The sequence below is a fragment of the Denticeps clupeoides genome, chromosome 7 (assembly GCF_900700375.1).
Source record: "Denticeps clupeoides chromosome 7, fDenClu1.1, whole genome shotgun sequence".
In the NCBI taxonomy this organism is placed as follows: domain Eukaryota; kingdom Metazoa; phylum Chordata; class Actinopteri; order Clupeiformes; family Denticipitidae; genus Denticeps; species Denticeps clupeoides.
The window spans coordinates 1,886,436-1,912,164 of NC_041713.1; the positions used below are offsets into that span (position 1 = coordinate 1,886,436).

Consider the following 25,729-nt stretch of genomic DNA (forward strand, 5'->3'; position numbering starts at 1 on the left):
GAACGAGTCGAAGGCCCGCAGCCTGGGGTAGTTGCAAGGGAAATGCGTTTGGATAACCTGGAGTGTCACTGCGGCGTGACGTCACCTGGAGTGACGCAACCGACACCGTGGCGGACGCGCATGCGCACCTTCAGCCTGGCGGAGGAGCGCCGCGTTGCGTCCGCCTCAGTCACTCGAGCGGGAGCAGGAGAAGCGGGCGGGCCGAGTGGAGCCGAGCGGAGCCGAGCGGAGCCGAGCGCGGCTTCTCATCTCGTGTACAGAAGATCGTTCGTTCAATTAGCGCCGCGCCTCCGTCTTTCTTCCGTGACTCGGTTAGCTCCGCCGCTAGCGCAGTTAGCTCTGTGAGACAGCCAGGACGCGCCGCTAGCGGGATTCTGTACGGGCGGACATGGCTGTAACAGTAGCGGGGAATACTTTAGGCCGGTAGCCGGCCGAGTTTGGCCCGTTTTGTGGTTTGTAATCGGTGCGTTAGCATCCGCCGGGAACAGTCACCGTTATTCCCCGAAGGGGCATCTCCGTTAGCCGCTAGCCGCCGAGTTTAGCAGCGTAATTGTTCGTCTTTCTGAACAATTATAATTCGAGAGGAATCGGTAGCTAAATGCGACGCTGTTTGAAAGCAGAAATCATCGCGTTGTTGCTGTGAAGAAAGCGAGAGGAGCGGCCGAGGAGAAAGGTAAAGAGTCCCGCGTCCAGAACTCGCCACAACAAACACGCGTGTTCATTTAAACCCACTTGTTCAGGAAAATGATTATATATAAAATATTAACAATTTACGATATGAGTGGATTTCTGAAGGCCACCTCGTCTGTGTAGTTATTGCATTTGCTCTGTATTTATATTTACATATATTTATTATAGGGGTCTTCTACCAAAGACTTCCCCAAATGATCATAACAAGACCAACGCGTAGTTCTCAATATTCATGAAATAATTGGGTTTTCCGACATTGCAGCATCTTAATAAGCGTAGTGTGTTCGACTAAATAATTAATTCGTGGGCCACAGTAAATCTAGATTCTGGAAGAAGTGTTGCTTGAGGTTGGTCAGCGGGGAGACGGCGGGACCTTCGTTTCAGGAGGTTCTCGTCAGTCCAGACGATGATCGGCAATACTCATGTGTTCATTTACATTTATGCCCTTTTTGCGTAGATGTTTGCGCTTGTGGCTCAGTTCAGCTCTGGTTCGGTGGCCGAATGAGGTCAAAGTTCGCGTTATTTAGCCATTTAGATATTTGGTCCTCAGCTGAAGATGTCTGCGATCTACATCTGGACATTTCCCGTGTCTGGGCTCTCGGTTGTTATGGCAACGGCCAGGAGGTCTCGTCAGGATTTTCGCTGTATTGTACATGAAAGGTGTAATGGAATTCAGAAAGAACTTCTGCGTGTGCAGAGCTGCATTTTCCGTACTTTTGTCTCCCGTTTTTTGTCTCTGTATTCCATGTGCTGTGAATGGGGTGACGACATCGCTCCGTCCGTCCCTTCGTTCCTCTTCTCTTCTCCCTGCAGCTTCGGCCTCCTTTCATCCCCATTTCTCACGTCTTCCTCCAGACCATCACCGAACACCTAAAAATGTCCCCCACTGCAATCAGCTGCTGGGACGGGAACGTTCTCCGGAGGACGTGTACGACGTGTGCTTTATTTTGTCTTTAATATCCATCATTTTCTGTCTGTGGTGTCAGATGAAGGCGGTGTGGAGGCGGGACGTGCCCCTGCTGGAGAGGATGGGCAACAGCTCCCCCATCGGCCTGGCGCCGGCTGTGGGCCCGCCCGGGGCCAACGTGTCGCTCGGGCCCGTGGCTCCTCAGGTGACCCCAGACGAGCCCATCTTCCTCATGACGCCCGCAGCGCAGGCCGTGTCCGGCTTCTTCGTGTGGACGGCCCTGCTGCTCACGTGTCACCAGGTACACGCGATAAATCGCCTTTATTCTCGTTCTGGACGCGCATTACACCTCCAGTCGTGGCAAAAACGTCGAGCGAATGAACCTTTTCTCAGGGAGAGTCGTGAATTTTCCCGTTTCGTTAGTATTCGTGTAACTGGGGTGCGTGTGTGGCGTAGGAGGACTCTCCGTCTCAGGAAGCCAGGGTTGACTCCGCCGCACCGCTCGCCACAGTCAGAAGATGAGCCGTTGCTCCGGCAACAGGTGCGGCCGCTCCGCGGCGACGTCAGAGAGTGCTGCTGGTTGCCCGGCAACAGGACTCTGCACACTGCCCGTGTGTTGTTCTGCCTGCGGTAGGAGTGCGTTTGCACAGGCCGGGAAAGGTGATAGGTCGGGGTTGTTGTGCAGGCGTAGTGAACAAAAGCTGGTCTGGAAATGACCTCATCGGCGTCGGCCTGTGTGTCCATTAGCGCGTCTTCATTACACAGCGCACACACACTAACGCATCTTGTTAAATCAGGGGACTTAGACCCCACCCACACCCTGCTTTTCTGGGGCAGTGGTGGCCTAGTGGGTAAGGAAGCGGACCCGTAATCAGCAGGTTGTGGGTTCGGGTACATTTACGGCATTTACCAGACGCCCTTATCCAGAGCGACAGTAGTCAGTAGTTACAGGGACAGTCCCCCCCTGGAGACACTCAGGGTTAAGTGTCTTGCTCAGGGACACGATGGTAGTAAGTGGGGTTTGAACCTGGGTCTTCTGGTTCATAGGCGAGTGTGTTACCCGCTAGGCTACCACCACCCTACCTGCTCCCCACACGCTGCTCCCCAGGCGCCTGTCATGGTGTCCACTGCTCACCAAGGGTGACGGTTAAATGCAGAGGACACGTTTCACCGTGTGCTGCAGGGTTTCACAATGACATCACTTCACTTTTCTTTAAAACAGGTTTTTTTTTCTAAAGAGAACATCGACAGCAACGTTTATTTCTTATAACGGCCATAATCACATACAGTACGTCTCAATGGGCTTTGACAGGCCCTACTGTTGACACACAACACCGCAGTGAGTTAAACGAATGCGTTTTCCGCCATTGTTGTATTTACATTTACAGCATTTACCAGACGCCCTTATCAATCAGTAGTTACAGGGACAGTCTCCCTGGAGCAACTTAGGGTTAAGTGTCTTGCTCAGGGACACAATGGTAGTAAGTGGGATTCGAACCCGGGTCTTCTGGTTCATAGGCGAGTGTGTTACCCACTAGGCTACTACCACTTGTATGTATGATGCGTTTGGGGTTAAAGGTCAGGTTGGAAGGCGGGCTGATGTGTCAGCGTTTCCACCAAAAAAAAGCCGCTTCACTGTCCACACGGATACAGGAAAAAGAGAAATTCACCGCTCCTGGTTGCCTGAAACGGCGTCCCCGTGTGGCCACAAGGCCAGTTTCCTGTTTTCTAGAAAGACCTTCTCGTGCGGGCGGGAGATCCTCTACTGGTGGCCGTTGTGACATTAATGTAGCAACAATTTAAACGTATAAAATGGTTTTGTTTCTGAACCGTTCCTCAGATTTACATGCACCTGCGGTACTACAGCTCTCCCAACGAGCAGCGGCACATCGTGCGCATCCTCTTCATCGTGCCCATCTACGCATTCGACTCGTGGCTCAGCCTCCTCTTCTTCACCAACGAGGAGTACTACGTGTATTTTGACACCGTCAGGGACTGCTATGAGGGTGAGTCGCTCCATTTTAATTTTTCTGTGTTTTCTGACCGCTTATCTTTCGGTTTGGGAACGTTTGAGATTAGATGTAACTGCCGACGCGTCACGACGTCTCTCTTGACGTCAACACGTTCAGCGTTGCTGTACGTGGTGCATCTGTCTAAATCCTGCATTTAAACCGTGCGTTGGTTTGTGCTTCTGACCCACACATGATGTGTAACTGGTGTTATTACTGTAGCATCTGCTAAATGAGAAGCTCTACCAGGGGTGTTGAAGTGAATCTCGTAATCGAGGCCTTAACTCTCATCTCACTGACCTATTTTAAAAAAAAAACACGTATTGGAAATGTAGGAAAATTGATGGGATGCACCGTGATGCATTGGTAATCTTAATCGAATTATGACACCAGAGAATGTCTCTACACTGTAGTAATAATTTACTTTACTTGGCAGACGCTTTTATCCAAATTGACTAACAAGAGGACGACACCAGCAATTCATTCGGTTTCTATAGATTTTGAGTTACAAAACTAAGAGCCCCGATAAGGCCCAACTTTTCTGGAAAAGACCAATTTTTTAGACTCGTCTGAAATACTTTTTGAACAAGTGTGTTTTCAGCTGCTTCTTAAAGGTGGTGGTAGTCTCGGCTGGTCGAATGGAGCAGGACAAGTTGTCCCACCAGCCAGGGACAACGAAGGAGAACAGAGTGGATTGGGACCGGAGACCCCGTGAAGAGGGAATTTTTAGTCTGGTTTCGTGTGCAGATCTGAGAGGGCGTGCAGGAGTGTGTGTTGGTGTAAGAGGGAGAACTTCCATTTACAGCCCTTTAGGCAGCATCAAGGACTTAAACTACATTTGAGTTGTTTGTGTGGGCTGATCCACATGGACGTTTTCGCTCGAGTGATACGAATGACGATCTCGTGGCTCGTGAACGGCTGTAAACGTGTGGGTAGGTTAGAGTGTGTGCAGGTATGACATTATGAACGTGCTGGTCTTGTGTTGTCTAACGAAAGAAAATGGATGTTAATAGTCTATGTAAATCAGACAGTTGGGGTGTGTGTGTGTGTGTGTGTGTGTGTGTGAATGCATCTGCATTTATGAGGGTAGCCATCTTTGTTCTTTCCCATCATTTTCCGAGGCCTGCTGGGAAGGGCAGGCTCATATCTTAGCAACAGTATGCAAACGACGGCCGCCTGCGACCGGCCTTTCTTTCTCGCCTGAGCGCGAGCAGCGTTCCCACCGCGGCGCCGGCATCCATTAACCTGAAACTGCCGTGGTTACCGCAGTGACTTGGCATTTGCCGAGAGCGCGAGTTTATTGAACAGGCAGCGCCGTCATTAACCGGAATGCCTTTTACACCGACTTTATAAACCTGCCGTTCCGCACAGCAGCCAGTTTCATCTTCTGTTCCACAGCAATCACTTTCACTCCAGCTAGTTTTCTTTTCCACCGATATATTCACCTCTTCATTTTTTAAATGTTGTTCCACACTGTGGGGACGTACAGTGTGAAAACAGTCAGTATTAACGAATGCTTTTCTACTTACGCCATCTATTAATTGCATCAGTCCATTGTATTCCAATTCCAATAACCCATGTCCATATTGCAAACTGCACCCAGGTTTTTGGGTGTCAAAGAATTCTGTTGCTCTATTTATTCTGCTATATACAGACTGCAGATTGGAAAGATCAGTTTGGATGGTAGTAGCCTAGCGGGTAACACACTCGCCTGTGAACCAGAAGACCCGGGTTCAAACCCCACTTACTACCATCGTGTCCCTGAGCAGGACACTTAACCCTGAGTGTCTCCAGGGGGGGGACTGTCCCTGTAACTACTGATTGTAAGTCGCTCTGGATAAGGGCGTCTGGTAAATGCCGTAAATGTAAAAAATGACCCAGAATGCATCAGCTGTCAGATTCTGTTTGTACTGGCACGTGCACATTTGTTCGCAGTGGGTTTTAATTGGCAGGTGGGTACTTGTGGTTTGTCATGGAGTGTGTGTGTGTGTGTGTGTGTGTGTGTGTGTGTGTGTTTTCTATCTTTAACCTGTTGCAGGCCTGTGGCCACAGCTGATGTGAAACGCGTTTACAGTCTGCAGCATGAGGGCGTGTGTCGCCTGGTTGAGCAGTCAGCTCCGCTACCAACACACACACACGCACCTTCCTTCCCTCACTTGCCGTCATACACTGAATACACCCACAGATGAATCACCGGAGAGCGGCTGTGCTGACTGTCCGTTAAACCGCCCGCATTCGATCTTTTAATATTGATTATGATAATATAAAAAATATGAACGCGTTTTACTGTGTAGGAATACAACAATGCTGCTGATAGTTTAGTTAGTGTTATGTAGAGGAGGAACTAACTACCCACCCAGTGTAATTATTTCTGACACCAAGAGGGTGAAGGTGTGTGTGTGTGTGTGTGTGTGTGTTGCTCCTGGACGGTAAAGTCCCCCCAAAAGCTCATCCCATGTGATGTAGGGGAGTCCTTTTCATAACTGAGGGAATATCCAGCCTTAATGTCAACCTGACATGATATAATGATTACAGTACGATCGGTGAGTAAAATTCAGCTAGAGTTTTCACGATCATGATAAAAATGGCAGAAATTAATGTATTTTGTGTAATTGACTTTTTTTCGTAATTTACTTTTTTAAATAGACGGGCATCCCATTTCCATTTCTGCATACTGATAGCAGCTCCATGAGGCCCACAAATTGAATAAAATGTCCTGGAACCTAGAGCAAGTAAACAAGAGCATGCACATGAGACAGTAGCATGTACATTGTGCAATGAGACGACAGGATGAGAGAGAGAAGGTGTGGATGTAGCCCGTGAAGGACAGAGCATCCTGATTGCTCACTTGGCAAAATAAGACAATCAGATTTAATTCTGGATGGTTTTTAACATGAAAGCTGAAAATTTCACTTTGTAAGATTATTTAATAGGAGTTCCCCTCGTCCAGGGGCTCATTGGCCATATTCCGGATGTAAAAGTAAAGTCATAATTATGAAAGTGAAGCGATTGTCATTGTGAAACACTACAGCACACAGGGACACGGTGTAACGTGTCCTCTGCATTTAACCCATCACCCTTGGTGAGCAGTGGGCAGCCATGACAGGCGTCCAGGGAGCAGCGTGTGGGGACGGTGCTTTGCTCAGTGGCACCTTGGCGGTTCGGGGACTCAGAAGATCGACACGACTTCCTGTCTTGGTGTGGTTGGTGAATGGTGTTGATGACGTCATTCCCGCGAATGGCCGCTCTCCTCCTCGTCCCGCCTCTCTCCTGCTCATTGGCATTTAAAGCTACAGACGGTGAAATGGCGAATCTCATCGTGGGACTGGATCAAAGTGGCTGTAATTCTACACCGAGACACTTCAGATACAGAATTAGGGGACCAACAAGACCGATATAAAAGCAAAAAAAAGATTAATGTCAGGGGACCTTAACTTCTCAAGGACCAAAGTTATGAGCACTTTGAAAAGTGATAAGTTATCAGTTCAGTGGAACATCAGGTTTGAATCCTGAACCACCAGGGTGCCACTGAGCAAAGCTCTGCACCCCTCACGCTCTTCATGGTGCCCACTGCTCACCAAGGGTGATGGTTAAATACAGAGGGCACGTTCCACCGTGTCATCACAACGACAATCACCCCCAACCTTTGTTAATGCTACTAGGTGCGGTTTCGCCGATGTGACGTTTCACAGGCAAGGAGCAAAACGTCCTGCAACGTGGCAGCGTAATCAGACCTCAGTCTTACGCTGTTTATACCGCGCTGTCCCAGTTTGGACGCGGTGTGCAGTGCAGGCTCCGAGGCTGACGTCCTGTTGTCTTTTTCTGCAGCGTTTGTGATCTACAACTTCCTGAGCTTGTGCTACGAGTACCTCGGAGGAGAGAGCGCAATCATGGCCGAGATCCGAGGGAAGCCCATCGAGTGAGTTAACCGTTCACTGCAGTTCCCTGCGCTTGTCCAGAAATGGCCGTCGGCGCCCTGACTCGTTCGAGTGCATGTGGCCGAGGGAACGCTTGATCTCGTAAAAGAGCCTGCGATAAATCCTACCATCTCCTCCAGGTCCAGCTGCGTGTACGGAACCTGCTGCCTCTGGGGCAGAACCTACTCCATCGGCTTCCTCAGGTTCTGCAAGCAGGTGAGAGCTTGTGGTCTATCGGTGCGTCTTCCATCAGCCTCTAATAGAATCCATTTTTTAATTTTTTTTATTTTGTTGATGGATGGACTATTTGTTCGTCCATAATTTCTTCTTCAAGGTGCAGGAGGAACGAAAAAGTCCAATCAGCTCTGCCTTTCTCTGTCTCTTCTAGGCCACCCTGCAGTTCTGCGTGGTGAAACCGCTCATGGCCATGATTACGGTCATCCTGCAGGCCTTTGGAAAATACCGAGACGGAGACTTCAAGTGAGGAGCGGTTTCTTCTCCCATTCTGACAGTTCTGTATTTGAAGGTTTTTCTCACAGTTGACAAACTGTGGGTGGAAATTCTTACGATTGTGGTGGTTTGAGTCATTTCTTTATTTCTCTGTATCCCGTCAGTGTGGCGAGCGGCTACCTCTACGTGACCATCGTCTACAACATCTCAGTCAGCCTGTCCCTCTATGCCCTGTTCCTCTTCTACTTCGCCACCCGTGAGCTGCTGGTCCCTTACAGCCCTGTGCTCAAGTTCTTCATGGTCAAGTCCGTCATCTTCCTCAGCTTCTGGCAAGGTAAACCCTGCTCTCGCTCTCGTTCTTTCTTTCCCCGCATAGGACCAGGGGTCTCATTTATAGCTGTCTCGTACGCACAAAACGGGACCTAAAAGATGCGTACTCCTCCTCCTACGCACACTTTGCGATATATACCCATATAATATTTCCTTGTGTATATTTAATTGCACTTTTTCAGTCATTTATTTATAATACAGAATATATACGTGAAACATAATTCAAATTAAATTAAAAAATTTAGTTTGTCACCACGATACTGTGACCACCAAACAATTGTTTTTTGTCTTTGCACTTCACTCACAAACACATCTATTTGATTTTAGGAAAAATACGTCTCCTTACTTTTCCCCTTGGTTGCCATGGTGATGCTTTTTCAGGCTTTTTTTCCCTTTGGTTGCACTTACACTTTTAGTACAAGTTCTACGCAAAGTTTTATGAACGAGACCCCTGGCCTGTGTCCTGATGAACGTTCCCATTTCTCCTGGTGTCAGGAATGCTGCTGGCCATCCTGGAGAAATGTGGAGCCATCCCGCAGATCCACTCCCCGGACGTGTCGGTGGGTGAGGGCACCGTGGCGGCTGGGTACCAGAACTTCATCATCTGCATCGAGATGTTCTTCGCCGCCGTGGCCCTCCGCCACGCCTTCACCTACAAGGTGTACATGGACAAGAGGCTGGACTCTCACGGTAAAGACCTCAGCATTTTCAACCGGAGGAACCGATGATCATGGTTTTTATATCACATTTTAAATTTTACTTGGAAACGTAAGATTTATCTTCTGTGTTCCAGCAGTGTCATTCGACCATAAACGGTAGAAAATTAGAATCAGTATCATGGTCCGATGACGTTTAAAATCATGAAAACCGTGACATCACCGCCTGGATCCTCTCAGCCAATCAGAACTCGGCCCCTGTGTATTGTCTGGAACTGTTTGAAGATGAAGCACTGCATTATTATTAACAGTGTCGTGTTTTTTTTTAGATGATTCTCTTCTCACTGACCCTCTCGCTCTTTCTCCCTCCACTTTTATTCCTCTTTGTATTCAACATTCCTCCCGCCCGCACACGCTCTTTTCTCCCCGTGCCGTCTGTCTTTATGCTGCTCTATAAGGCCCAGTCCCTAACTATGGACAGTACGGTAGGTTCTCTTTCTGCCTCAGCCTCACGTTTCTCTTCTGTTCTCTTTTTATTTTTTATTAAGTGCTGTGTTGTAGATGCTGTATGTTTTTAGTAGTCCATCTGTGATTGCATTTTGTGTGTGTGTGTGTGTGTATATATATATATATATATTGTTTTTTATTATTATTATTATTATATTTGCTTTCATATGTTCATATACGAATACCGGTTATATATTGTGTAGACTGTGACAGGTGATTATTATTTGTCCTCTTGGTCGTGACCCTCGGCCTGACAGGTCGCTGCGCCCCGATGAAGAGCATCTCCAGCAGCCTGAAGGAGACCATGAACCCCGGGGACATGGTGCAGGACGCCATCCACAACTTCTCCCCGGCCTACCAGCAGTACACCCAGCAGTCCACGCTGGAGCAGCGCGGCGGCCCGCCCGTCTCCCGGAGCCACAGCACGACGAGCACCCGCGGCGACAACGAGAAAACGCTGCTGCTCAGCTCCGACGACGAGTTCTGACCGTTTTCATTTGGTTTTATTCAAACGGGCGGGTTCGGGGGGCACGTTGTGCTTTCAGAGGTCAGTTTGATAAAGTGCCATGGTTACAGGGAGGCACTGTGGCAAACACACACAGTTTGGATTTTGGTGGGGACATAAGCCATGCTTCCTAACACACACACACACACACATGTTGTTAATGTTGAGTGCATCAGGGGATTTTTATACAGTTCCTAATCCCTCAGGCACACCCAACTACTCACTCACTCACACACACACACACACACACACACACACTAATGGAATTTAGCTGCTTGACACTCATCCATAACACTAGGAGTACAACCACGCACATCTTAGCACTTGATGCTGAATTTATTCAGCGAGGAGCGTCTGCCGTACGTAGAAACCGTGGACCGGAGCAGAGCTCACACGCACACAGCTGGTTAGAATAAAGACATATAGACTAGGAATAAGAGTATATGGACCGCGTCACTTTTTTTTTTTTGGCAGCTGTCGTAGTGGCCGCGGCCCAGCCGAAACCCCGCCCCCACCCTCTCGAACCTTGCCAAATAAAAAAAAAAGAAGAGCCCTGTGTAAGGAGCAGGGTGCTGAACTACGTTTCAACGTTTGATTTTATGGTACACGTCCTATCGTTTTTATTCGTCTGTGATCGGAAATGTGAGCATGTGAGTGTTTTAAAATGGTCCTGAGTAGATTACAGACCGAAATGCAGACGGGATCAGAGTCTGTTAACCGAGAGCACCATGTGCATAATAGGCGTGCATTTCCCCCGCAGACTAGTTTACATCATCATGACACCCACTAATAGAACTCCGGAATTAGAACAGCAGCCTCGTTTCGGTCGCTGGAATTACCGTCGAATTGAACAATTTTCTGCGTTATTTCTCTCGTAAAAGTGGACGGGCGCTCATTGTTAATCACCAAACTTGGCAATTTCCACTCGTTCAGTTTCGGCTGATGTTTTAGACGAGTAACACCGAAAGGTTGCAGAAGAGGAACCGGAATGATATTGTTTTGTTGTGCCCTAAAACAGGTTGGGTGGCCTTATATGGTCTGTGGTGGGTTTTTTTGTAATGATGAAATTTAAAGGACTTCTTAGCCTGTATTTGAGAACTTTGATATATTTGCATATGAGGATTTAGAGCTCTTTTATCATTGCCCTGCTTGTTGCTATAGTACCTTGCAAGATGTATTTTATAATGGAGAATATATTATTCCGAAAGCAGACGTTTATTGTACATAATAGTAAATCTCAGAGATCCTGAGCGTATGCTTTGTTTGTCGTTGCTCTTTTTGTCTTTTTTTTTTTTTTTTGGTTTTTGTTGAATGTCATGCTTTACGTATTTCTATATTTGTGTGTGTGGTACGGACATCCTGGAAAAATATAGATGAACAAAAAATAAAAGGCTTCAGTTTCTTACATTTCATTTCACTCTCTGGTGATTTAATATTGTATTTTAGTACAAATGAGTTCCTGTGTTGGAAATGCTGTATTCCAGGGTGTTGTCTCTTAGATTTTATGAGTGGTGGCCAAGTGGCTAAGGAAGCGGCCCCATAATCAGAAGGTTGCTGGTTCAAATCCCGATCCGCCAAGGTGCCACCGAGGTCCCCTTGATCTCGGTACCGTCCCCACATGCTGCTCCCCGGGCGCCTGTCACGGTGCCCTCTGCTCACTCGGGGTGATGGTTAAATACAGAGGACTTACTTCACTGTGTGTTGTAATGCAGTGTTTCACAATGACAATCACTTCACTTTCAACTTCACTTCATTTTACAATTTAAAGTAAGTAGTGGGTTAAAGTGCATTAAAGATAATTGGAAATTAGTGACAGTCACTTGGAAGCAAACGCTCTGTAAAGAAAGTAATAAGTATTGATTTGTGTCACATAAAAGATACATGAAAGTCTTTTATATCTTCTGGGGGAAAAAATAGAAAAATCATTGAAACTGAAATTACTGCGTTTGCGTCATTAAACCAGTTCCGTTTAAATCACAATCTCTCGAGTGACCAGCGGTGTTACCAGATCTTATTTTCCCCCGTGAAATTAATTACAGTAGGTGGGTGTAATTTTACTTATAGCTCCTTCTGTCATATAAAATGTGAGATTGTAACGTGAACGTCGGTTTTGTGCTGTGACGTCCCCCGACCACGTGGGGGCGCTGCTGCGCCTCCACATGCAGAAGCCGGTCGGGACCTTAAACCTGAGTGGGGTTTCTGTCGCTGTCGCCCGGCTGCAGGTTTCCCATAAAAGACCCTAGAATGTTGAGGGACTGGATACTTGTACTTTATACAGAAAGCAAACATGATTGAGGCGCCATTAGTTTTTCCGGGGGGCGGGGTTCGCCCCTCCCCGTGACGTCACCGACTCACGTTGATGCGTCAGGAGCAGTATTTCACGTTTAGAGACGTGAAGGAAGCGGGCCCCGTAATCGGAAGGTGCCGCTGAGCGAAGCACCGTCCCCACACACTGCAGACGCAGACGTTTGAGAATACAGGCGTGGGCCTGTGAGGAGCAGCAAACATCTACAGATTCATAATACTTGATGTCACAGATCTCCTGTTGAACCTTTACCGCTCTACAATAGAGAGCATCCTTACCAGCTGTCTCACAGTGTGGTATGGAAGCTGCACTGTTGCTGAGCGTAAGGCGATGCAGCGGGTGGTGAAAACTGCCAAGCGCATCACAGGGACTCCACTTCCATCCATCGAGGACATCCAGAGGAAGCACTGTCTGCGTCGAGCTCACAGTATTCTTAAGGACTCCTCCCACCCGGCCCACGAACTGTTCTCTCTCCTGCCTTCAGGCAGACGGTTCAGGCTACCATGGACAAGAACCAGCAGACTTAGGAACAGCTTTTTTCCCAGAGCTGTTTCCTTGCTGAACTCCTCTGCCCCCCCCCCCATACACTCCTGATAATCACTGCACTGTACTATCACTTTGTACTGCACATATCACTTTGTCTTGCACATATCACTTTATGTATATATATATAACTTATTTGAACTGTATCCTGCACTTGCTGCTTATTGCACTTCTGGTTTGACCTAAACTACATTTCGTTGCCCTGTACTTGTACATGTGTAATGACAATAAAGTTGAATCTAATCTAATCTAATCATTTAAAGTGGAGGGTGGTTGCTGCACAAATGATGGATAATGTTCAGAGTGGACAGCGGTGTTTCCCCCCCGCCCTTCCTCAACATATGTTTTAAAGCAGGGGTCTCCACAGCTTAGATCGTTCAGGGTTCCATCACACCACATTCAACTCAAGAACTGGGTGATAACAAGTGCAGAAGTTGCACTTGGTGACGTGAAAAGTGATTGTACTCCAAAGTGGATCCATCTAATAAAATCTCTTTATTAAAGTTATTAATTAAAAGTGAATTTCACCTGAATGGCACAGCACTCGGTGCACACAGTGAAATTTGTCCTCAGTATTTAACCATCACCCTGAGCGAGCAGGCGCCCGGGGAGCAGTGTGTGGGGACAGTGCTTTGCTCAGTGGCACCTTTGCAGATTGGGATTCGAACCGACAACCTTAACTGCTAGGCCACCACATAAATTGGTATTTAGTTCACCATACATTTGGACAGTCCCCCTCTGTAGACACTGAGGGTTAAGTGTCTTGCTCAGGGACACAATGGTAGTAAGTGGGATTTAAACCTGGGTCTTCTGGTTCATAGGCGAGTGTGTTACCCGCTAGGCTACACGCTGCTCCCCAGGCGCCTGTCATGGTGCCCACTGCTCACTCAAGGTGATGGTTAAATACAAAGGACACCTTTTTTTTGTGTCACCATGTGCTGTGTATAGATTATAACACAAAGATCACATATTTGGAATCTTGGTACTTGGCTACTTTTTATAATATTTTATTTAATTGCATAAGAATCAACATGACTTTACATTATTTTAAATAAACGCGAACACGGAGCGTCTGGCCCCTAAATGCAGACGTGACGTCGTGGAGACCCTCGCTTGAAACAAGCGCGCCTGGCAACACCGGGATCGCGGGGCGGGGCTTGGTCTCCGCGCTGCATTATGGGATCGCTGCGGGGCTGGAGGCGAACGCAACCGACCGAGAGAAATGGTGAGTCGGGGGAAGCGCAGAAACCGCCGCGACGCCCGCGTTCACCACGTCGTGCCGAACGGACGGTGCAGTAAAACGCCGCGCCAGTCGCCGGGACCGGCGAGGCGGCGCCGCGTCGAGCCGCGAAACGGATATTTAAAAGAAAAAACCCCGCTGCGCGCACGAATCCCTTTGTTTCGCAGTGTTTTTAGCCGCTAGCCGGCTAGCCCGGCTCTTGCCTGCTTCCCCGCGTCCGGTTTTCGGCCAGCCGTCACCCAGGACGGTCCTAGCGCGTCTCCCGGACGCCCCGTAGCTGCGCGACGTGCTCCGTTTTCAGCCAGGACACCGCGAACCGCCGAAAAGCGCCCCTTTCCCGGCGGATCACGTGTCCGAACAGCGCTGACCTTTAACCCCGGGGTTTAAACCCGCTTCCGGGAGGTCGGGTTCGTGTGAGGGAGCGCTTGACTCTTCATCTTTTCTCCTCTCCGCTTTAGGACGTGTTCTTGATGATCAGGCGTCACAAGACGACCATCTTCACCGATGCCAAGGAGTCCACCACCGTGTACGAGCTGAAGCGCATCGTGGAGGGCATCCTGAAGCGTCCGCCGGAGGACCAGCGGCTCTACAAGGTAACTGGTGCTGGACGAGTGACGTTTCAAAGGGGGAGGAGCCTGTCACGCCCCACTTCCTCGTTCTGGAGGATTTAAACCCCCTCACATGAGCGATGCAGTAAGCAGCCTCGCCAGATCGGCAGCGGTGGCCTGGCGGAACCGTCCCCACACGCTGCCCACTGTCACCAGGGGTGATGCAGGAGACACTTGCCCTTCTGCAAGAGTGTCTCCAGGGGGTCTGTCCCTGTAACTCCGGATAAGGACGTCTGTTAAATGGTGGCTTAGCGGTTAAGGAAGCGGCCCCGTAATCAGTAGGTTGCCGGTTCGAGTCCCGAACTGCCAAGGTGCCGCTGAGCGACACACACCGTCCCCACACACTGCTCCCTGGGTGCCTGTCATGACTGCTCACCAAGGGTGATGAGTTAAATGCAGAGGACACATGTCACCGTGTGCTGTTTCACCATGACAATCACTGTAAATGTAGTTACCAAAAATGGAGCTAGATGAGTAAGAGCCGTGTTCGTCTAAAACCCGTCATTGCGGTCATCTGATCACCTGCTTGATTTCTGTTTTGCCCATGTCCCCATGTCTTCTCTGTGTGTGTGTGTGTGTGTGTGTTGTCTCAGGATGACGTGTTGTTGGAGGACAGCAAAACCCTCGGCGACTGTGGATTCACGAACCAGACGGCCAGACCTCAGGCTCCGGCCACGGTGGGCCTGGCCTTCCGGATCGGTGGTACGCTTTGATTGGCACTCAGCACGCAGCACTTGATCCTCTGCAGGCGTTGCGATGGTCTTAATTTTTATTTTGTGCTGTCTGTGTCCCCCTCAGACGGGGCGTTTGAACAGCTGAGGGTGGAGGCGTTCTCCAGCCCCCCAGAGCTGCCCGATGTCATGAAGCCCCAGGACTCTGGCAGCACCGGCAGCGAACAGGCCGTGCAGTGAGAAGGGTGTGAGGGGGGGGGGTCGTTTTTTTTTTTTTTTTTTTTTTTTTGGGGGGGGTCGGGAGGTTCAAGCATCTGAGGATTAAGACTAAAACCCACCAGAAGGGGGAGTCACGTGAGTGTTGTAATTCTGTGTGTTTCTTTTTGACTTTTGAACTTTTGAACGTTCACATGCCCCTCCCCCCTGACCCGTCTGCCACGTTCCTATTGGCCCATCGTGTCGCTGAGGGATGGACGCTGAAACGGTGGGACGGGAACGGGCAGAGGACGTGATCTGCACCCCTAACGGTGTTCCCTCTTCTCGGATGGTGCAGCTTCCTGTTTTGTTGCTTTGTGGAGGAGGGAGAGGATGCTGCTGAGTGCGTTTGCAGTTCTTTTTTTTCTTTTCTTTGTGTGTTACTATAATAAATATTATTATTATTATTATTTAGGTCCTTGCTGGTTTTACAGACAGCTTGTTGGAGTTTTTTTTTTTTTTTTTTTTTTTAATGCATGAAGCTTCTCAGACATGATCTTGAGGGGGTTCTAAAAGGAAAGGCCATTATAACTTTTCAACTTCCACACTGTTCAATGTTGCTTTGTTTTTTTTTTTTTTTTTTTTCTCGAGCTCCCTTGTATTTTGTATTAAAGCCAAATGGAAAGATTTTTTTTAAGTGCAAGATGTGTTAAGTGCTCTAGTTTAGGTATATTAACTATATGAACCGCTGAACGTTTTCCCCACAGTTTACTCGCCCGTCAGGCCAGTCCCTGTTCTCTCTCTCTTTTTTTTTTTTTCTCTCCACTTGATGGGTTGACGGCTGTATGTAAAGCTCTTGCATAAAATAAGAAGCGGTGTCAGAAAACTGAAATGCAAATAAAGCAAAATTTTTTCCTAGCCCTGTGCATGGTTTTATTTGTTCTAACTTTACGGTAAACTCCTTCCACCAAAGCATCATATTCATCATGGGTCATTGTTGTCTTCATCAGCTTGCTTCCGAATCCAACCTAATTCCAAAATACTCCATATTTCATTGTTGTGCTCTGCTAGTGTGTCACTTTAATGCCACAGTATCATAAAAACATGTTCCAGTACCGTATAATACGCCACGCCATCTCTGGAAATAACAACTTTCCCATCGTTATAACAGTAGCATGTGCCTGTTCTATATAGATTTTCTTATATGAATAGTTTTAGTGTAAGGTCATGGTTGTACTTCACTACTCTAAACCCAAGTCGTCTGTTCAAATCTCGTACAGGGTTTGCATGCTCACCCCATTTTGGCATTTCCACTGACACCACACCCTGCCCCGGGACGGCAACGTCCTGCAATTATTATCTCAAGTTCCGTTTACCTCTGGGGACGCGTACGTCAAGTTTGAATATTAAATTTCAGATGCGCTGCAGGTTAGATACAGAGGACACGTTTCACAATGACTCTCACTTCACTTTCATGTAGAAAAATATATGATATTTCAGTGGTTCCTGACCCTTTTCTCTCTGAAGCCCCCTGTCCATGTCCAGGACCCCCAACACCGATTCCTTCCCACATACACACACATTAAAAGAATAAAATGATTAATTACAACAAATAAATTGCCCTTTTTTAGGTTTTTGTTCTTATTCTCCTTGTTTTACACTGCTGGTTATATTTTTTGGCTCTGTTAGAGCAGCGATCGTCCCTAAAAAGTCAGGCCCGACCCGGCCCGAGAACGATAGACTGTTATGCTGTGTGGCGCATTTAAATAAACGTTTTTACATACAGCCGTGACCCGGTGTAATGTTGAGCGCCTGATGTTGAGCGCCTGGTTTCTTTCCTTGCAAATCAAATGAACATTTCATAAAAAAAATGAATATGAACGAATTTACAAGCAATTATTCGTAGGTACTATAGACCGGAGGTTCAACTAAAATGATGAAAACTGAGTATGAACCCAACTTACAGTCTATATAGCGTACAGGATAATACCGAGCATTAATTATCCTTATCCATACGTTTAACGTTTACGAATATAATTTTGCCAATTTTGAAATGGTGATGGTGAAATGTGGTGGAAATTCACCCTGGTCAGGCTGAGAGCCAAAAGAACGCACCCTGTGGTTCATTCTGGTTAAGGATCATGGAAGAAGGAGGCGGTGACGTGACCACCTCCGTCGCGTTGACTCTTATGACAGCGAATGGCCCCTGTAGGCGCCTGGAGACGCAGGTAGGTCACCTCATAGTGACCATGTGACAGCAAAACATCTCAATTTCATTTTTAACATAGTTACCTTTTCAGTGATGTGACGATCCGCCATTGCTCCATTTCACTTGTACTTAACCATAAAAATATAGATTCTGTCATAACAATAAAGTACTGACTTTATAAATTAAAAAGTTTTAATGTATTTCTGACTTTTTTTTTTTTGATCCATCAGGCATGGACAAGGCTTAGAAAGACATTCTGGAGACGTTCCGGCCACCAGATTAGTGGAAGTTCATCTTTTGGGGAGTCCGTCTTTAATTAGACAGCGTGTTCTGCCGCAAATGTTGGAAAAGTTTATTTGAAATATCTGGGGGAAAGAAACATTGCATCAGAAAAACGACCAAAGATACCTGCGGTGCTCACGTAACGGAACACAACACGATCGTCCCTTAGAAAATCCCACCCAGTCTCCGCCCCCCATCGCTACGCCAGGCCCGGCGTCGTGGCGCTCAGGCCGGTGGAGATGGTCTCGTAACCGACGGAAACCAGGGTGAGGACGCTGCTCTCCATGGCGGCCGCGGGCGGCTGCACCTCCGCGGCCGCGCCGTCCAGTTGCACTTGTGTCTGGTCGCCTTTGCTCCTCCCCTTCCCTTTGGGCCGGCCCCCTCCGGACTTGCCGTCGTCCTGCGCCGCCCGGGGCCGCCGCGCCCGCTTGCGGGTCTTGCGCGCCGGCGGGTCCTCGGGTTTGGGCTCCGTGTTGCCCGAGAGGACGCGGATCTGCCGCTCGATGACCGCGTTGACCATGTCCAGGGTGACGTCCAGCATGCCGTTGCCCAGGCCGTGGGTGGCGTTGGCGAAGGACCTGCTGTTGGCCGGGTCGTGGAAGCACTTCCTCATTTCCTCCAGGTAGTTCCTGAGGAGGCGCAGAAGAAGAACGGGTTGAACGCGGAGCGGCGTTCCCGCGACAGGCGTCCCGGCTCCCGCGGTTTTACCTCGTCTCGATGATCTTGGACCAGTGTTGCACCTGGTTGGTGTCCGGCATCAGCTGCTTCGCCACGTTCTCGTAGTCCACGTACTGAGACGCAAAGTCCTTCATGTCTTTACACAGGGCAGCGGTGTCACCTGCACAACAGAGAAGATTGAGCGCGACACCGGAGAGCACTGAAGAGCACCACCACGTCTCTGGAGCTCGTACCTTCGGTCAGCTTGGAGAAGGAGCTGGACACCGCCGTGTTGGTGCTGGGCGCCAGGCCCAGCATGTTGAGGGACTTCAGCAGCGTCTTCTTGCTGGCCGGGCCCCTGCTGACCCGCGTGTAGGCGGCGAGGGAGCGCAGCGACATCTTCTCCGGCGACCCCAGCCGCCGCTTCACCTCGTCGTAGCGGATCTGGTACTTGCGCGCCTTGGAGCTCTTCATGTTGGGGTCCAGGAGCGAGGCCACCTCGGCGAAGGCCACCTGATCTATCGCGACGCTGATCTGGGCCTGGTGCTCCACCACCTGCGCGGCCTGCTGGGGCGAGGCGAGCAGCGGCACGTCCTGCGGGGACGCGAGGACATGCAGACCCGCCAGGACGGTGGAGGTGACGCTGTGGCAGCCTGTGTTCGCGCTCGGGTCATCCGGCTGGTATATGGCCACCTCCACAGCCTCGCCCACCCTCACCTGGATCTGCTCCGCAGTCGCGGTGATGGAGGGGATGTGAATTCCGGCGGCAGCGGCTTCCATCTTCTTATTTCATTAAATATCTAATCTGTCATCAACTTTTTTCTGCCTCAGATTCCTCTGTGGACCTTTATTCAAATAAGAAAAATAAACCAAGTCATTATTCCAAACGGACCATGACGTAATCACCGCTAAATACGACGTCACTCGCGGGTGACGTCACTACGGACGAAAGTCGCGCGCAGCGGCCGGGGGACCCCCAAGTCCCCCCTTTCCGCTGCGACAGGCCACGACTTCCAGGCAACTTCCAGAGCAGCTATCCACCCTACAATCCCATTTTTTATCAGGGTTAATTAGCACTTTTAATAAAATTAACGCGCGCTCCGGCGGCCACGGGCGCGCGCTGGGGGCCTTTGTTTCGGGGTCCTGCGTGAAATTCGAGCGCAACCAGCCACCGCCGAGCGGCGCGCTTCCTGTGCCGCGCCGCCGGCCCTGGTGCCCGGCGCAACTTGCTGACGGGTCTCGGACTTACCGCGCTACGGAGAACCGGCGCTTTTCCACGGCACTGATCCGAGAACAGCCCGCGACGAACCGTGCGGCGGGCTCCTTCTTCCCCGCTGCCGTTGCGGCGGGTTGCAAATCAGCAGACGGTGCGCAGGCTTCCGGGCCGCTCATTGGCCTGCGCAGGTGTCGATCAAAGGTTTGCGCACTTTTCATTGGGCCACTGTCGCGTCGATCACGCCGCCTGGGCGGGACTTCCGGCCTCGAAGACTCGTCTAAAAATGGAGTTGAAGTCCCCGCTCTGCAGCTCCGGATCGGCCCGGCACTCAAGACGCTGAAACACGCGTCTAAATGTTCTAATAAACCACACGAAACCGGGTAATACACTATAGTTAAGAACGATTTGCAGCGAAGGTCAGACACGGCCGCTACGGAGCCGCCGGGTGGCGCCATGACGGTGGAGGTTCCTACAGACATACAGTTCCTAAAGTCGGGTTCCTAAAATGGGGTTCCTACAGACAGGTTCGTACAGTTGGGTTCCTAAAATGGGGTTCCTACAGACAGGTTCGTACAGTCGCATTCCTAAAGAGGGTTTCCCATAGACGGGTTCCTGAAGTGGGTTTCCCACAGATGGGTTCCTACAGTCGGGTTTCCACAGACAGGTTCCTACAGACGGGTTCCTAAAGTGGGGTTCCTACAGACAGGTTCATACAGTCGGGTTCCTAAGGTGGGTTTCCCACAGATGGGTTCGTACGGTTGTATTCCCAAAGTGGGGTTTCCACAGAGGGGTTCCTAAAGGGGGGTTTCTACAGTCCGGTTCCTAAACTCAGGTTCCTACAGTGTGGTTGTCACACTAACAGTGATTTAAAGAACGTTACACAACGACATCAAGCGACAAACTGGCTACGTACACAGTAGGTGCCGAATTGTGAGCCAAACATTAAAGTTCTCGTTTGTTTCATGTACCCATACAGACCTGCCCTGTAGGGAGCTTGGACACAAACGTTGTGAACCCAACATCATCCACAATACTGAAAGTGTAGTTCATCCTTCACTATCATGGAGACAAGTGGTGGCCTAGTGGTTAAGGAAATGGGTCCGTAATCAGAAGGTTGCAGGTTTGAATCCCGATCCGCCAAGGTAATACTGAGGTGCCACTGAGCAAAGCACCGTCCCCACACACTGCTCCCCGGGCGCCTGTCATGGCTGCCCACTGCTCACTCAGGGTGATGGGTTAAATGCAGAGGACAAATTCACTGTGTGCACCGTGTGCTGTGCTGCTGTGTATCACATGTGACAATCACTTCACTTTAAGTGCTTCATCCAGATCTTCTTTTCTGGTGGCTGCTTAAAAGAGGATAAATACAGGGCCTGTTTTTGCTTAGTTAACAAGAGTCAACGTGGACAAAGTGCATTTGTAAAACTGACCTTGTCTGTCTGAAGCTCCAGCTTCCTCCTTATTCTCATGCAAGGCACGGTATGAGGTGTTTCTATTGTACCCCAACTCCTTGGAAAATAGTAAGCACCCCACCTTTGAATAAAATAAAATTTAGGTCACCTTATTAGGACATATCTGTTCAAAATGCTCCCACGCAGAAGAAATTCTTCTCTTCCTAGCTGGCTCCATCCCGTCCTTCTCTAAATCTACAAACTATCTCTCTCTCTGAACTCCTGTCAAAACCCCACATTTTGAATGGAGCCTGAGGGGTTTTAATAAACCCTGAATCATCATTTCCGGCTCCCCCCTTGATGCGCGATCCACGGAAACGTTTTTACTCATTATTACTCATTATTATTGTAAGATGGGACATTATGTTTCTGCAGCTTTGTTATGCATACAGGCTCATCACCTCTTTGTTCTCCATGTCTAAAAAAAAAGCAGTGGTGGCCTAGCGGTTAAGGAAGCGGCCCTGTAATCGGAAGGTTGCCGGTTCGAATCCCGACCCGCCAAGGTGCCACTGAGCAAAGCGCCGTCCCCACACACTGCTCCCCGGGCGCCTGTCATGGCTGCCCACTGCTCACCAAGGGTGATGGGTTAAATGCAGAGGACACATTTCACTGTGTGCACCGTGTGCTGTGCTGCTGTGTATCACAAGTGACAATCACTTTACTCACTTTGTCAAATGGCCTCCCCCCGAGCAAGAGGTGTCCATTTGTTCGGGGTCCTCCCCTGGTGTCTTTGTTGCACTGCGGCGACACCCCCAAGCAGGAGACGACAAGGGCCAAATGATGATGGGAGCAACAGGGCGGAAACAACAAATTCTGATTGGTCTGTGACAACTTTCTGGGAGTCAAAGGTATAAATTAATTTCTCACTGGGATTGGGACTTCTTTTTTCCACTTTACTTCCATCTGGAACTGAGGGGAATCTTCCCATCAGTTTCTGAGTCTTTTCTCTTGACCTATTTTTCTCCTGGATCAGGTGATCTCTCTGAAGCTTGGTTCAGGCCGTTTCTCTCTTTTTTTCCTGATTTTTATTTTGGGTGTTTCTGTAACGTTGGTACCTTTTTTACATACAATCTTCACATGTAACTGCAATAGTAATTTACTGGTGTTAATAAATTAGAAACAGTTCATTCTTTTAACCTCTATTGTGCCACGCCTCTTTCTGCCAGGTAACACCAGATTGGAGTGGTTTTAATAGAGAGAGTTGTTTATAGGTTCTCCACTTTTTACATAATAGAGGTAGTGTGTGTGTGTTTGAGTGTTCAGGTGTCTGACGGTCGTGGGATGAAGCTGTTGCAGAGTCTGGCAGTGAGGGTCCGAATGGTTCGGTACCTTTTAACCAGATGGAATGAGGGCGAACGAAGGGCTACGCAAGAATTTATAATCATTACGATTCATCTAATTACCACTGATGAAGGTACCGTCCCCACACGCTGCTCAATGGGTACCTGTCATGGCTGCCCACTGCTCACCAACGGTGACGGTTAAACACAGAGGACTTCACTTCACTTTAAACCGTACCGAATTGCAAGACTGTACATGGGATGGTGAGACATCATCAGAGTCTCTCTTCCCTCCATAACGGACATTTACCACACACGCCGCATCAGGACTCTGTACAACATTTGTTGCTCTGCACTTTGAATAATTAAATAAATTTCTGTTTTTATTGCTGCCTGTCTCATTTTCTTCATGTTCTGTTTTTGTTAAATATTACTTTGTGTCCTGTTTGTACTTTATGTAGAGCCCAGATTGTCTGTCACACACGGTCACTTTGTGTTGGTTATGTTAAACGTTGTTTAAATGTTCTATGTAGTGGCAGGTTGTTTCGTTTCACTATGAACCGTCTAACGTGCATATAGCTGAAGCTGAACAGTGGGCAACACACTCTTCCCAGCTTCAATGATGGACATTTTAAAGACGCTGTAAATATAAACGTGAAATTGTGTAAAAGGTATTTTTCCATTCCACGCCTCGCCGCCAGGGGGCGCCACCGCTCGGGGCCTGTTTGGTCGCGGCGGCCCGCCGCCCGTCCGTAACGATGCGCAGGGCGGCGTGCGTCGCGTCCGCGGCCCGGGCGGTGCTGGAGATGGTGCAGCTGGACTGGGAGCCGCTGTCCCACGGGGAGCTGGAGCAGCGGCTGGACCAGGCGGTGGAGGAGATCCTGGAGGCCGACCTGGTGGCCAGGGCCCGGGCTGAGGGCGGCCCGGCTCAGCCTCAGCCGCCGCCGCCGAGCTCCCCGCAGCCCGGGCCTGCAGCCCCGCAGGAGACCGCCGCGGTGCAGGTGGGTCCGTCGGTTTCTCAACCGCTGCAGCCGATGCGAAATAATTCAGCCGCACTTCCGGTTTACGGCCCGTATTTCAAAATAAAAGTTCCGAACGGAAAGACGGGGAACGACTTCAATTCAATTTATTTGTCCCGAGGTGCAATTTAAAAGGCATGAATAACGGTTGTAAATTTCGACACAACAGAGAACAGCAATTTTAAAAGCGATTTTCAACAATATTGAATCATGAAGTGAAAGTCATTGTGAGACATTGCAGCACAGCACACGGGGACATGGTGAAACGTGTCCTCTGTATTTATCCCATCACCCTGAGTGAGCAGTGGGCAGCCATGACAGGCGCCCGGGGAGCAGTGTGTGGGGACGGTGCTTTGCTCAGTGGCACCTCAGTGGCACCTCGGCGGATCGAGATTTGAACCGACAACCTTCTGATTACGGGGCCGCTTCCTTAACCACTAGGCCACCACTGGCCCTAATGAACTGGTAAAGTTACATGAACAGCTGGGGTTAAATCTGGGCTAAATCTGTGTACACCATGCGCGTGGATAAAAGGGTCAGGTCTGGATTTGGGGTTTTATTTTGTGTATTATTTCACATCTTCGCAGTTTACCGGCTGCAGCGTGTGTGTGTTCGCAGATTTGCGGGACTTGGTGAAAGTGGAGATTTCTGGGTTTAATAAAGTTTTCTGGTTCTGATTGTATTGAGCGGATGTCTTTTGAATTTCCTGTTACTGCGGTTAAGGAAGCGGCCCCGTAATCAGAAGGTTGCTGGTTCGAATCCCGATCCGCCAAGGTGCCACTGAGGTGCCACTGAGCAAAGCACCGTCCCCACACACTGCTCCCCGGGCGCCTGTCATGGCCGCCCACTGCTCACTCAGGGTGACGGTTAAATACAGAGGACAAATTTCACTGTGTGCACCGTGTGCTGTGCTGCTGTGTACTACAAGTTACAATCACTTCACTTAAACTCAAATCTTTCTGCTGCTGTTGCCCTCAGCACATCGTGGAGCTGCTGAAGAACTCGAACTGCCGCTACAACCGCAGCCGACTGGCTGGCCGGGCGCGCCTGTCCCTGTCCCACACCGTCCTCCTGTCCCTCGCCCTGCTGTCCAGGCGCCTCAGCTACCGCTCCGTGTCCGCCAGCTTCCGCCTGGAGAAGGGGAACATCCACCGGATCTTCTTCTCGTTCTGCGAGCGCGTCACCGCGCTGCGGGAGCAGCAGATTCGCTGGCCGAGCGGTAAGACCGGGGCGTCGCCTGCTTCTGTACATTTCGGGGTGACGTGACCGCAGTAAACCAGGGATCGTCTTTCCAGGCCACGAGATGGCGGACCACCTGCTCCCGTTCTGCGGCTGGCTGGAGGAGAGGGGCGTGCCCAGGGTTTTGGGCGTCGTGGGCCACACCCGCATCCCCATCCGGCTGCCCGTCGGCAAGCAGGACGCGGCGGGCGACGGGCCGGACCTGGCCGAGACGGCGAAGGACGTCCACCCGGACTCGTGGCTCAACCTGGAGCTGGCGTGCGACGCGGCAGGCCGCCTCATCCACTGCCACGTCAGCAGGGGCTCGGAGAGGAGCCGGGGCGGCGCCCTGAGGCGCAGGATCCAGCAGAGGCCGGACATGGTGCCGCCGGGCTGCTGCCTGCTGGCCGGCCTCGGGTACCCCCTCACGCCGCAGATCCTGACCCCCTTCCCCGCCGGCCGCGGGCCCCGCGAGAACCTGTACAACCGGGCGGTGGAGGCCCACCTGCGGCGGATGGACCAGGCCGTGGAGGACCTGAAGGCCCGCTTCCAGAGGCTCCGGTACCTGGACATGGCCAACTACGAGCGGGCCAGGGCCGTGGTCCTCACCGCGTGCGTCCTGCACAACGTCTTTCTGGACATGGGGGACGTGGTGAAGGCGCCGGCGCGGCAGGACGTGAGGGGACAGGAGGACGAGGGGGAGCGGGAGGAGGCGGGGCTGAAGACCAGGGACATGGTGGCGCAGCAGCTGTACGGCGCCCTGGAGTCGGAAGATGTCGGCTTTCTTCACTGAGCGTGACAACGTGTCCCTGATAAAGCGAAGGACGAACAGAATAAACGACATCGTCCTACAAAGGTCGTCTC

The 25,729-nt window shown here is 50.0% G+C and overlaps 4 protein-coding genes and 1 long non-coding RNA gene across 7 annotated transcripts; 3 read left to right on the forward strand and 2 right to left on the reverse strand.

The window, feature by feature from the left end:
• The first annotated feature begins 140 nt into the window (after nt 1-140).
• LOC114794877 (transmembrane protein 184B-like) lies at nt 141-11,383 on the forward strand. Of its 2 annotated transcripts, XM_028987701.1 has the most exons (10): nt 141-673; nt 1,677-1,898; nt 3,438-3,603; nt 7,435-7,525; nt 7,664-7,739; nt 7,912-8,003; nt 8,138-8,307; nt 8,799-8,993; nt 9,418-9,444; nt 9,724-11,383. In XM_028987701.1, the coding sequence occupies exons 2-10, from the start codon at nt 1,677-1,679 to the stop codon at nt 9,951-9,953; spliced, it is 1,269 nt and encodes a 422-aa protein (XP_028843534.1). In that variant the 5' UTR covers nt 141-673; the 3' UTR covers nt 9,954-11,383. The 2 variants fall into 2 exon arrangements, with proteins under 2 accessions (XP_028843534.1, XP_028843535.1); XM_028987702.1 differs by lacking the exon at nt 9,418-9,444.
• A 2,588-nt stretch (nt 11,384-13,971) lies between these two features.
• Nucleotides 13,972-15,601, forward strand: elob (elongin B). Its single transcript, XM_028987251.1, has 4 exons — nt 13,972-14,044; nt 14,518-14,652; nt 15,261-15,369; nt 15,466-15,601. Exons 1-4 carry the CDS (start codon nt 14,042-14,044, stop codon nt 15,576-15,578), a joined length of 360 nt encoding a protein of 119 aa, XP_028843084.1. The 5' UTR covers nt 13,972-14,041; the 3' UTR covers nt 15,579-15,601.
• A 2,478-nt stretch (nt 15,602-18,079) lies between these two features.
• LOC114794281 (uncharacterized) lies at nt 18,080-20,052 on the reverse strand. Of its 2 annotated transcripts, XM_028986740.1 has the most exons (5): nt 19,931-20,052; nt 18,936-19,526; nt 18,733-18,862; nt 18,204-18,653; nt 18,092-18,107 (listed from the first exon to the last, which is right to left on the reverse strand). In XM_028986740.1, exons 2-4 carry the CDS (start codon nt 19,459-19,461, stop codon nt 18,224-18,226), a joined length of 1,086 nt encoding a protein of 361 aa, XP_028842573.1. In that variant the 5' UTR covers nt 19,462-19,526; nt 19,931-20,052; the 3' UTR covers nt 18,092-18,107; nt 18,204-18,223. The 2 variants fall into 2 exon arrangements, with proteins under 2 accessions (XP_028842572.1, XP_028842573.1); XM_028986739.1 differs by having other exon boundaries at nt 18,080-18,653.
• A 1,275-nt stretch (nt 20,053-21,327) lies between these two features.
• LOC114794282 (uncharacterized) lies at nt 21,328-22,336 on the reverse strand. Its single transcript, XR_003750332.1, has 3 exons — nt 22,216-22,336; nt 22,015-22,086; nt 21,328-21,430 (listed from the first exon to the last, which is right to left on the reverse strand). It is a non-coding gene; the product is annotated as an uncharacterized LOC114794282 (long non-coding RNA).
• A 1,000-nt stretch (nt 22,337-23,336) lies between these two features.
• LOC114794280 (uncharacterized) lies at nt 23,337-25,724 on the forward strand. Its single transcript, XM_028986738.1, has 3 exons — nt 23,337-23,629; nt 24,626-24,866; nt 24,943-25,724. Exons 1-3 carry the CDS (start codon nt 23,387-23,389, stop codon nt 25,656-25,658), a joined length of 1,200 nt encoding a protein of 399 aa, XP_028842571.1. The 5' UTR covers nt 23,337-23,386; the 3' UTR covers nt 25,659-25,724.
• The last annotated feature ends 5 nt before the right edge of the window (nt 25,725-25,729 follow it).

Bases quoted from the DNA above. Each gene is read 5' to 3' on its own strand.
- LOC114794877 (XM_028987701.1), top strand. From the start codon at position 1,677: ATGAAGGCGGTGTGGAGGCGGGACGTGCCCCTGCTGGAGAGGATGGGC. The intron at 3,604-7,434 runs GTGAGTCGCTCC...CTTTTTCTGCAG, and splicing joins CGTCAGGGACTGCTATGAGG to CGTTTGTGATCTACAACTTC. The intron at 8,004-8,137 runs GTGAGGAGCGGT...GTATCCCGTCAG, and splicing joins TACCGAGACGGAGACTTCAA to TGTGGCGAGCGGCTACCTCT.
- elob (XM_028987251.1), top strand. The intron at 14,653-15,260 runs GTAACTGGTGCT...GTGTTGTCTCAG, and splicing joins AGGACCAGCGGCTCTACAAG to GATGACGTGTTGTTGGAGGA. The intron at 15,370-15,465 runs GTACGCTTTGAT...TGTCCCCCTCAG, and splicing joins CCTGGCCTTCCGGATCGGTG to ACGGGGCGTTTGAACAGCTG.
- LOC114794281 (XM_028986739.1), bottom strand. From the start codon at position 19,461: ATGGAAGCCGCTGCCGCCGGAATTCACATCCCCTCCATCACCGCGACT. The intron at 18,863-18,935 runs GTACGAGCTCCA...TCTGTTGTGCAG, and splicing joins CTTCTCCAAGCTGACCGAAG to GTGACACCGCTGCCCTGTGT. The intron at 18,654-18,732 runs GTAAAACCGCGG...GCGCCTCCTCAG, and splicing joins TCCAAGATCATCGAGACGAG to GAACTACCTGGAGGAAATGA.
- LOC114794280 (XM_028986738.1), top strand. From the start codon at position 23,387: ATGCGCAGGGCGGCGTGCGTCGCGTCCGCGGCCCGGGCGGTGCTGGAG. The intron at 23,630-24,625 runs GTGGGTCCGTCG...TGTTGCCCTCAG, and splicing joins AGGAGACCGCCGCGGTGCAG to CACATCGTGGAGCTGCTGAA. The intron at 24,867-24,942 runs GTAAGACCGGGG...TCGTCTTTCCAG, and splicing joins GCAGATTCGCTGGCCGAGCG to GCCACGAGATGGCGGACCAC.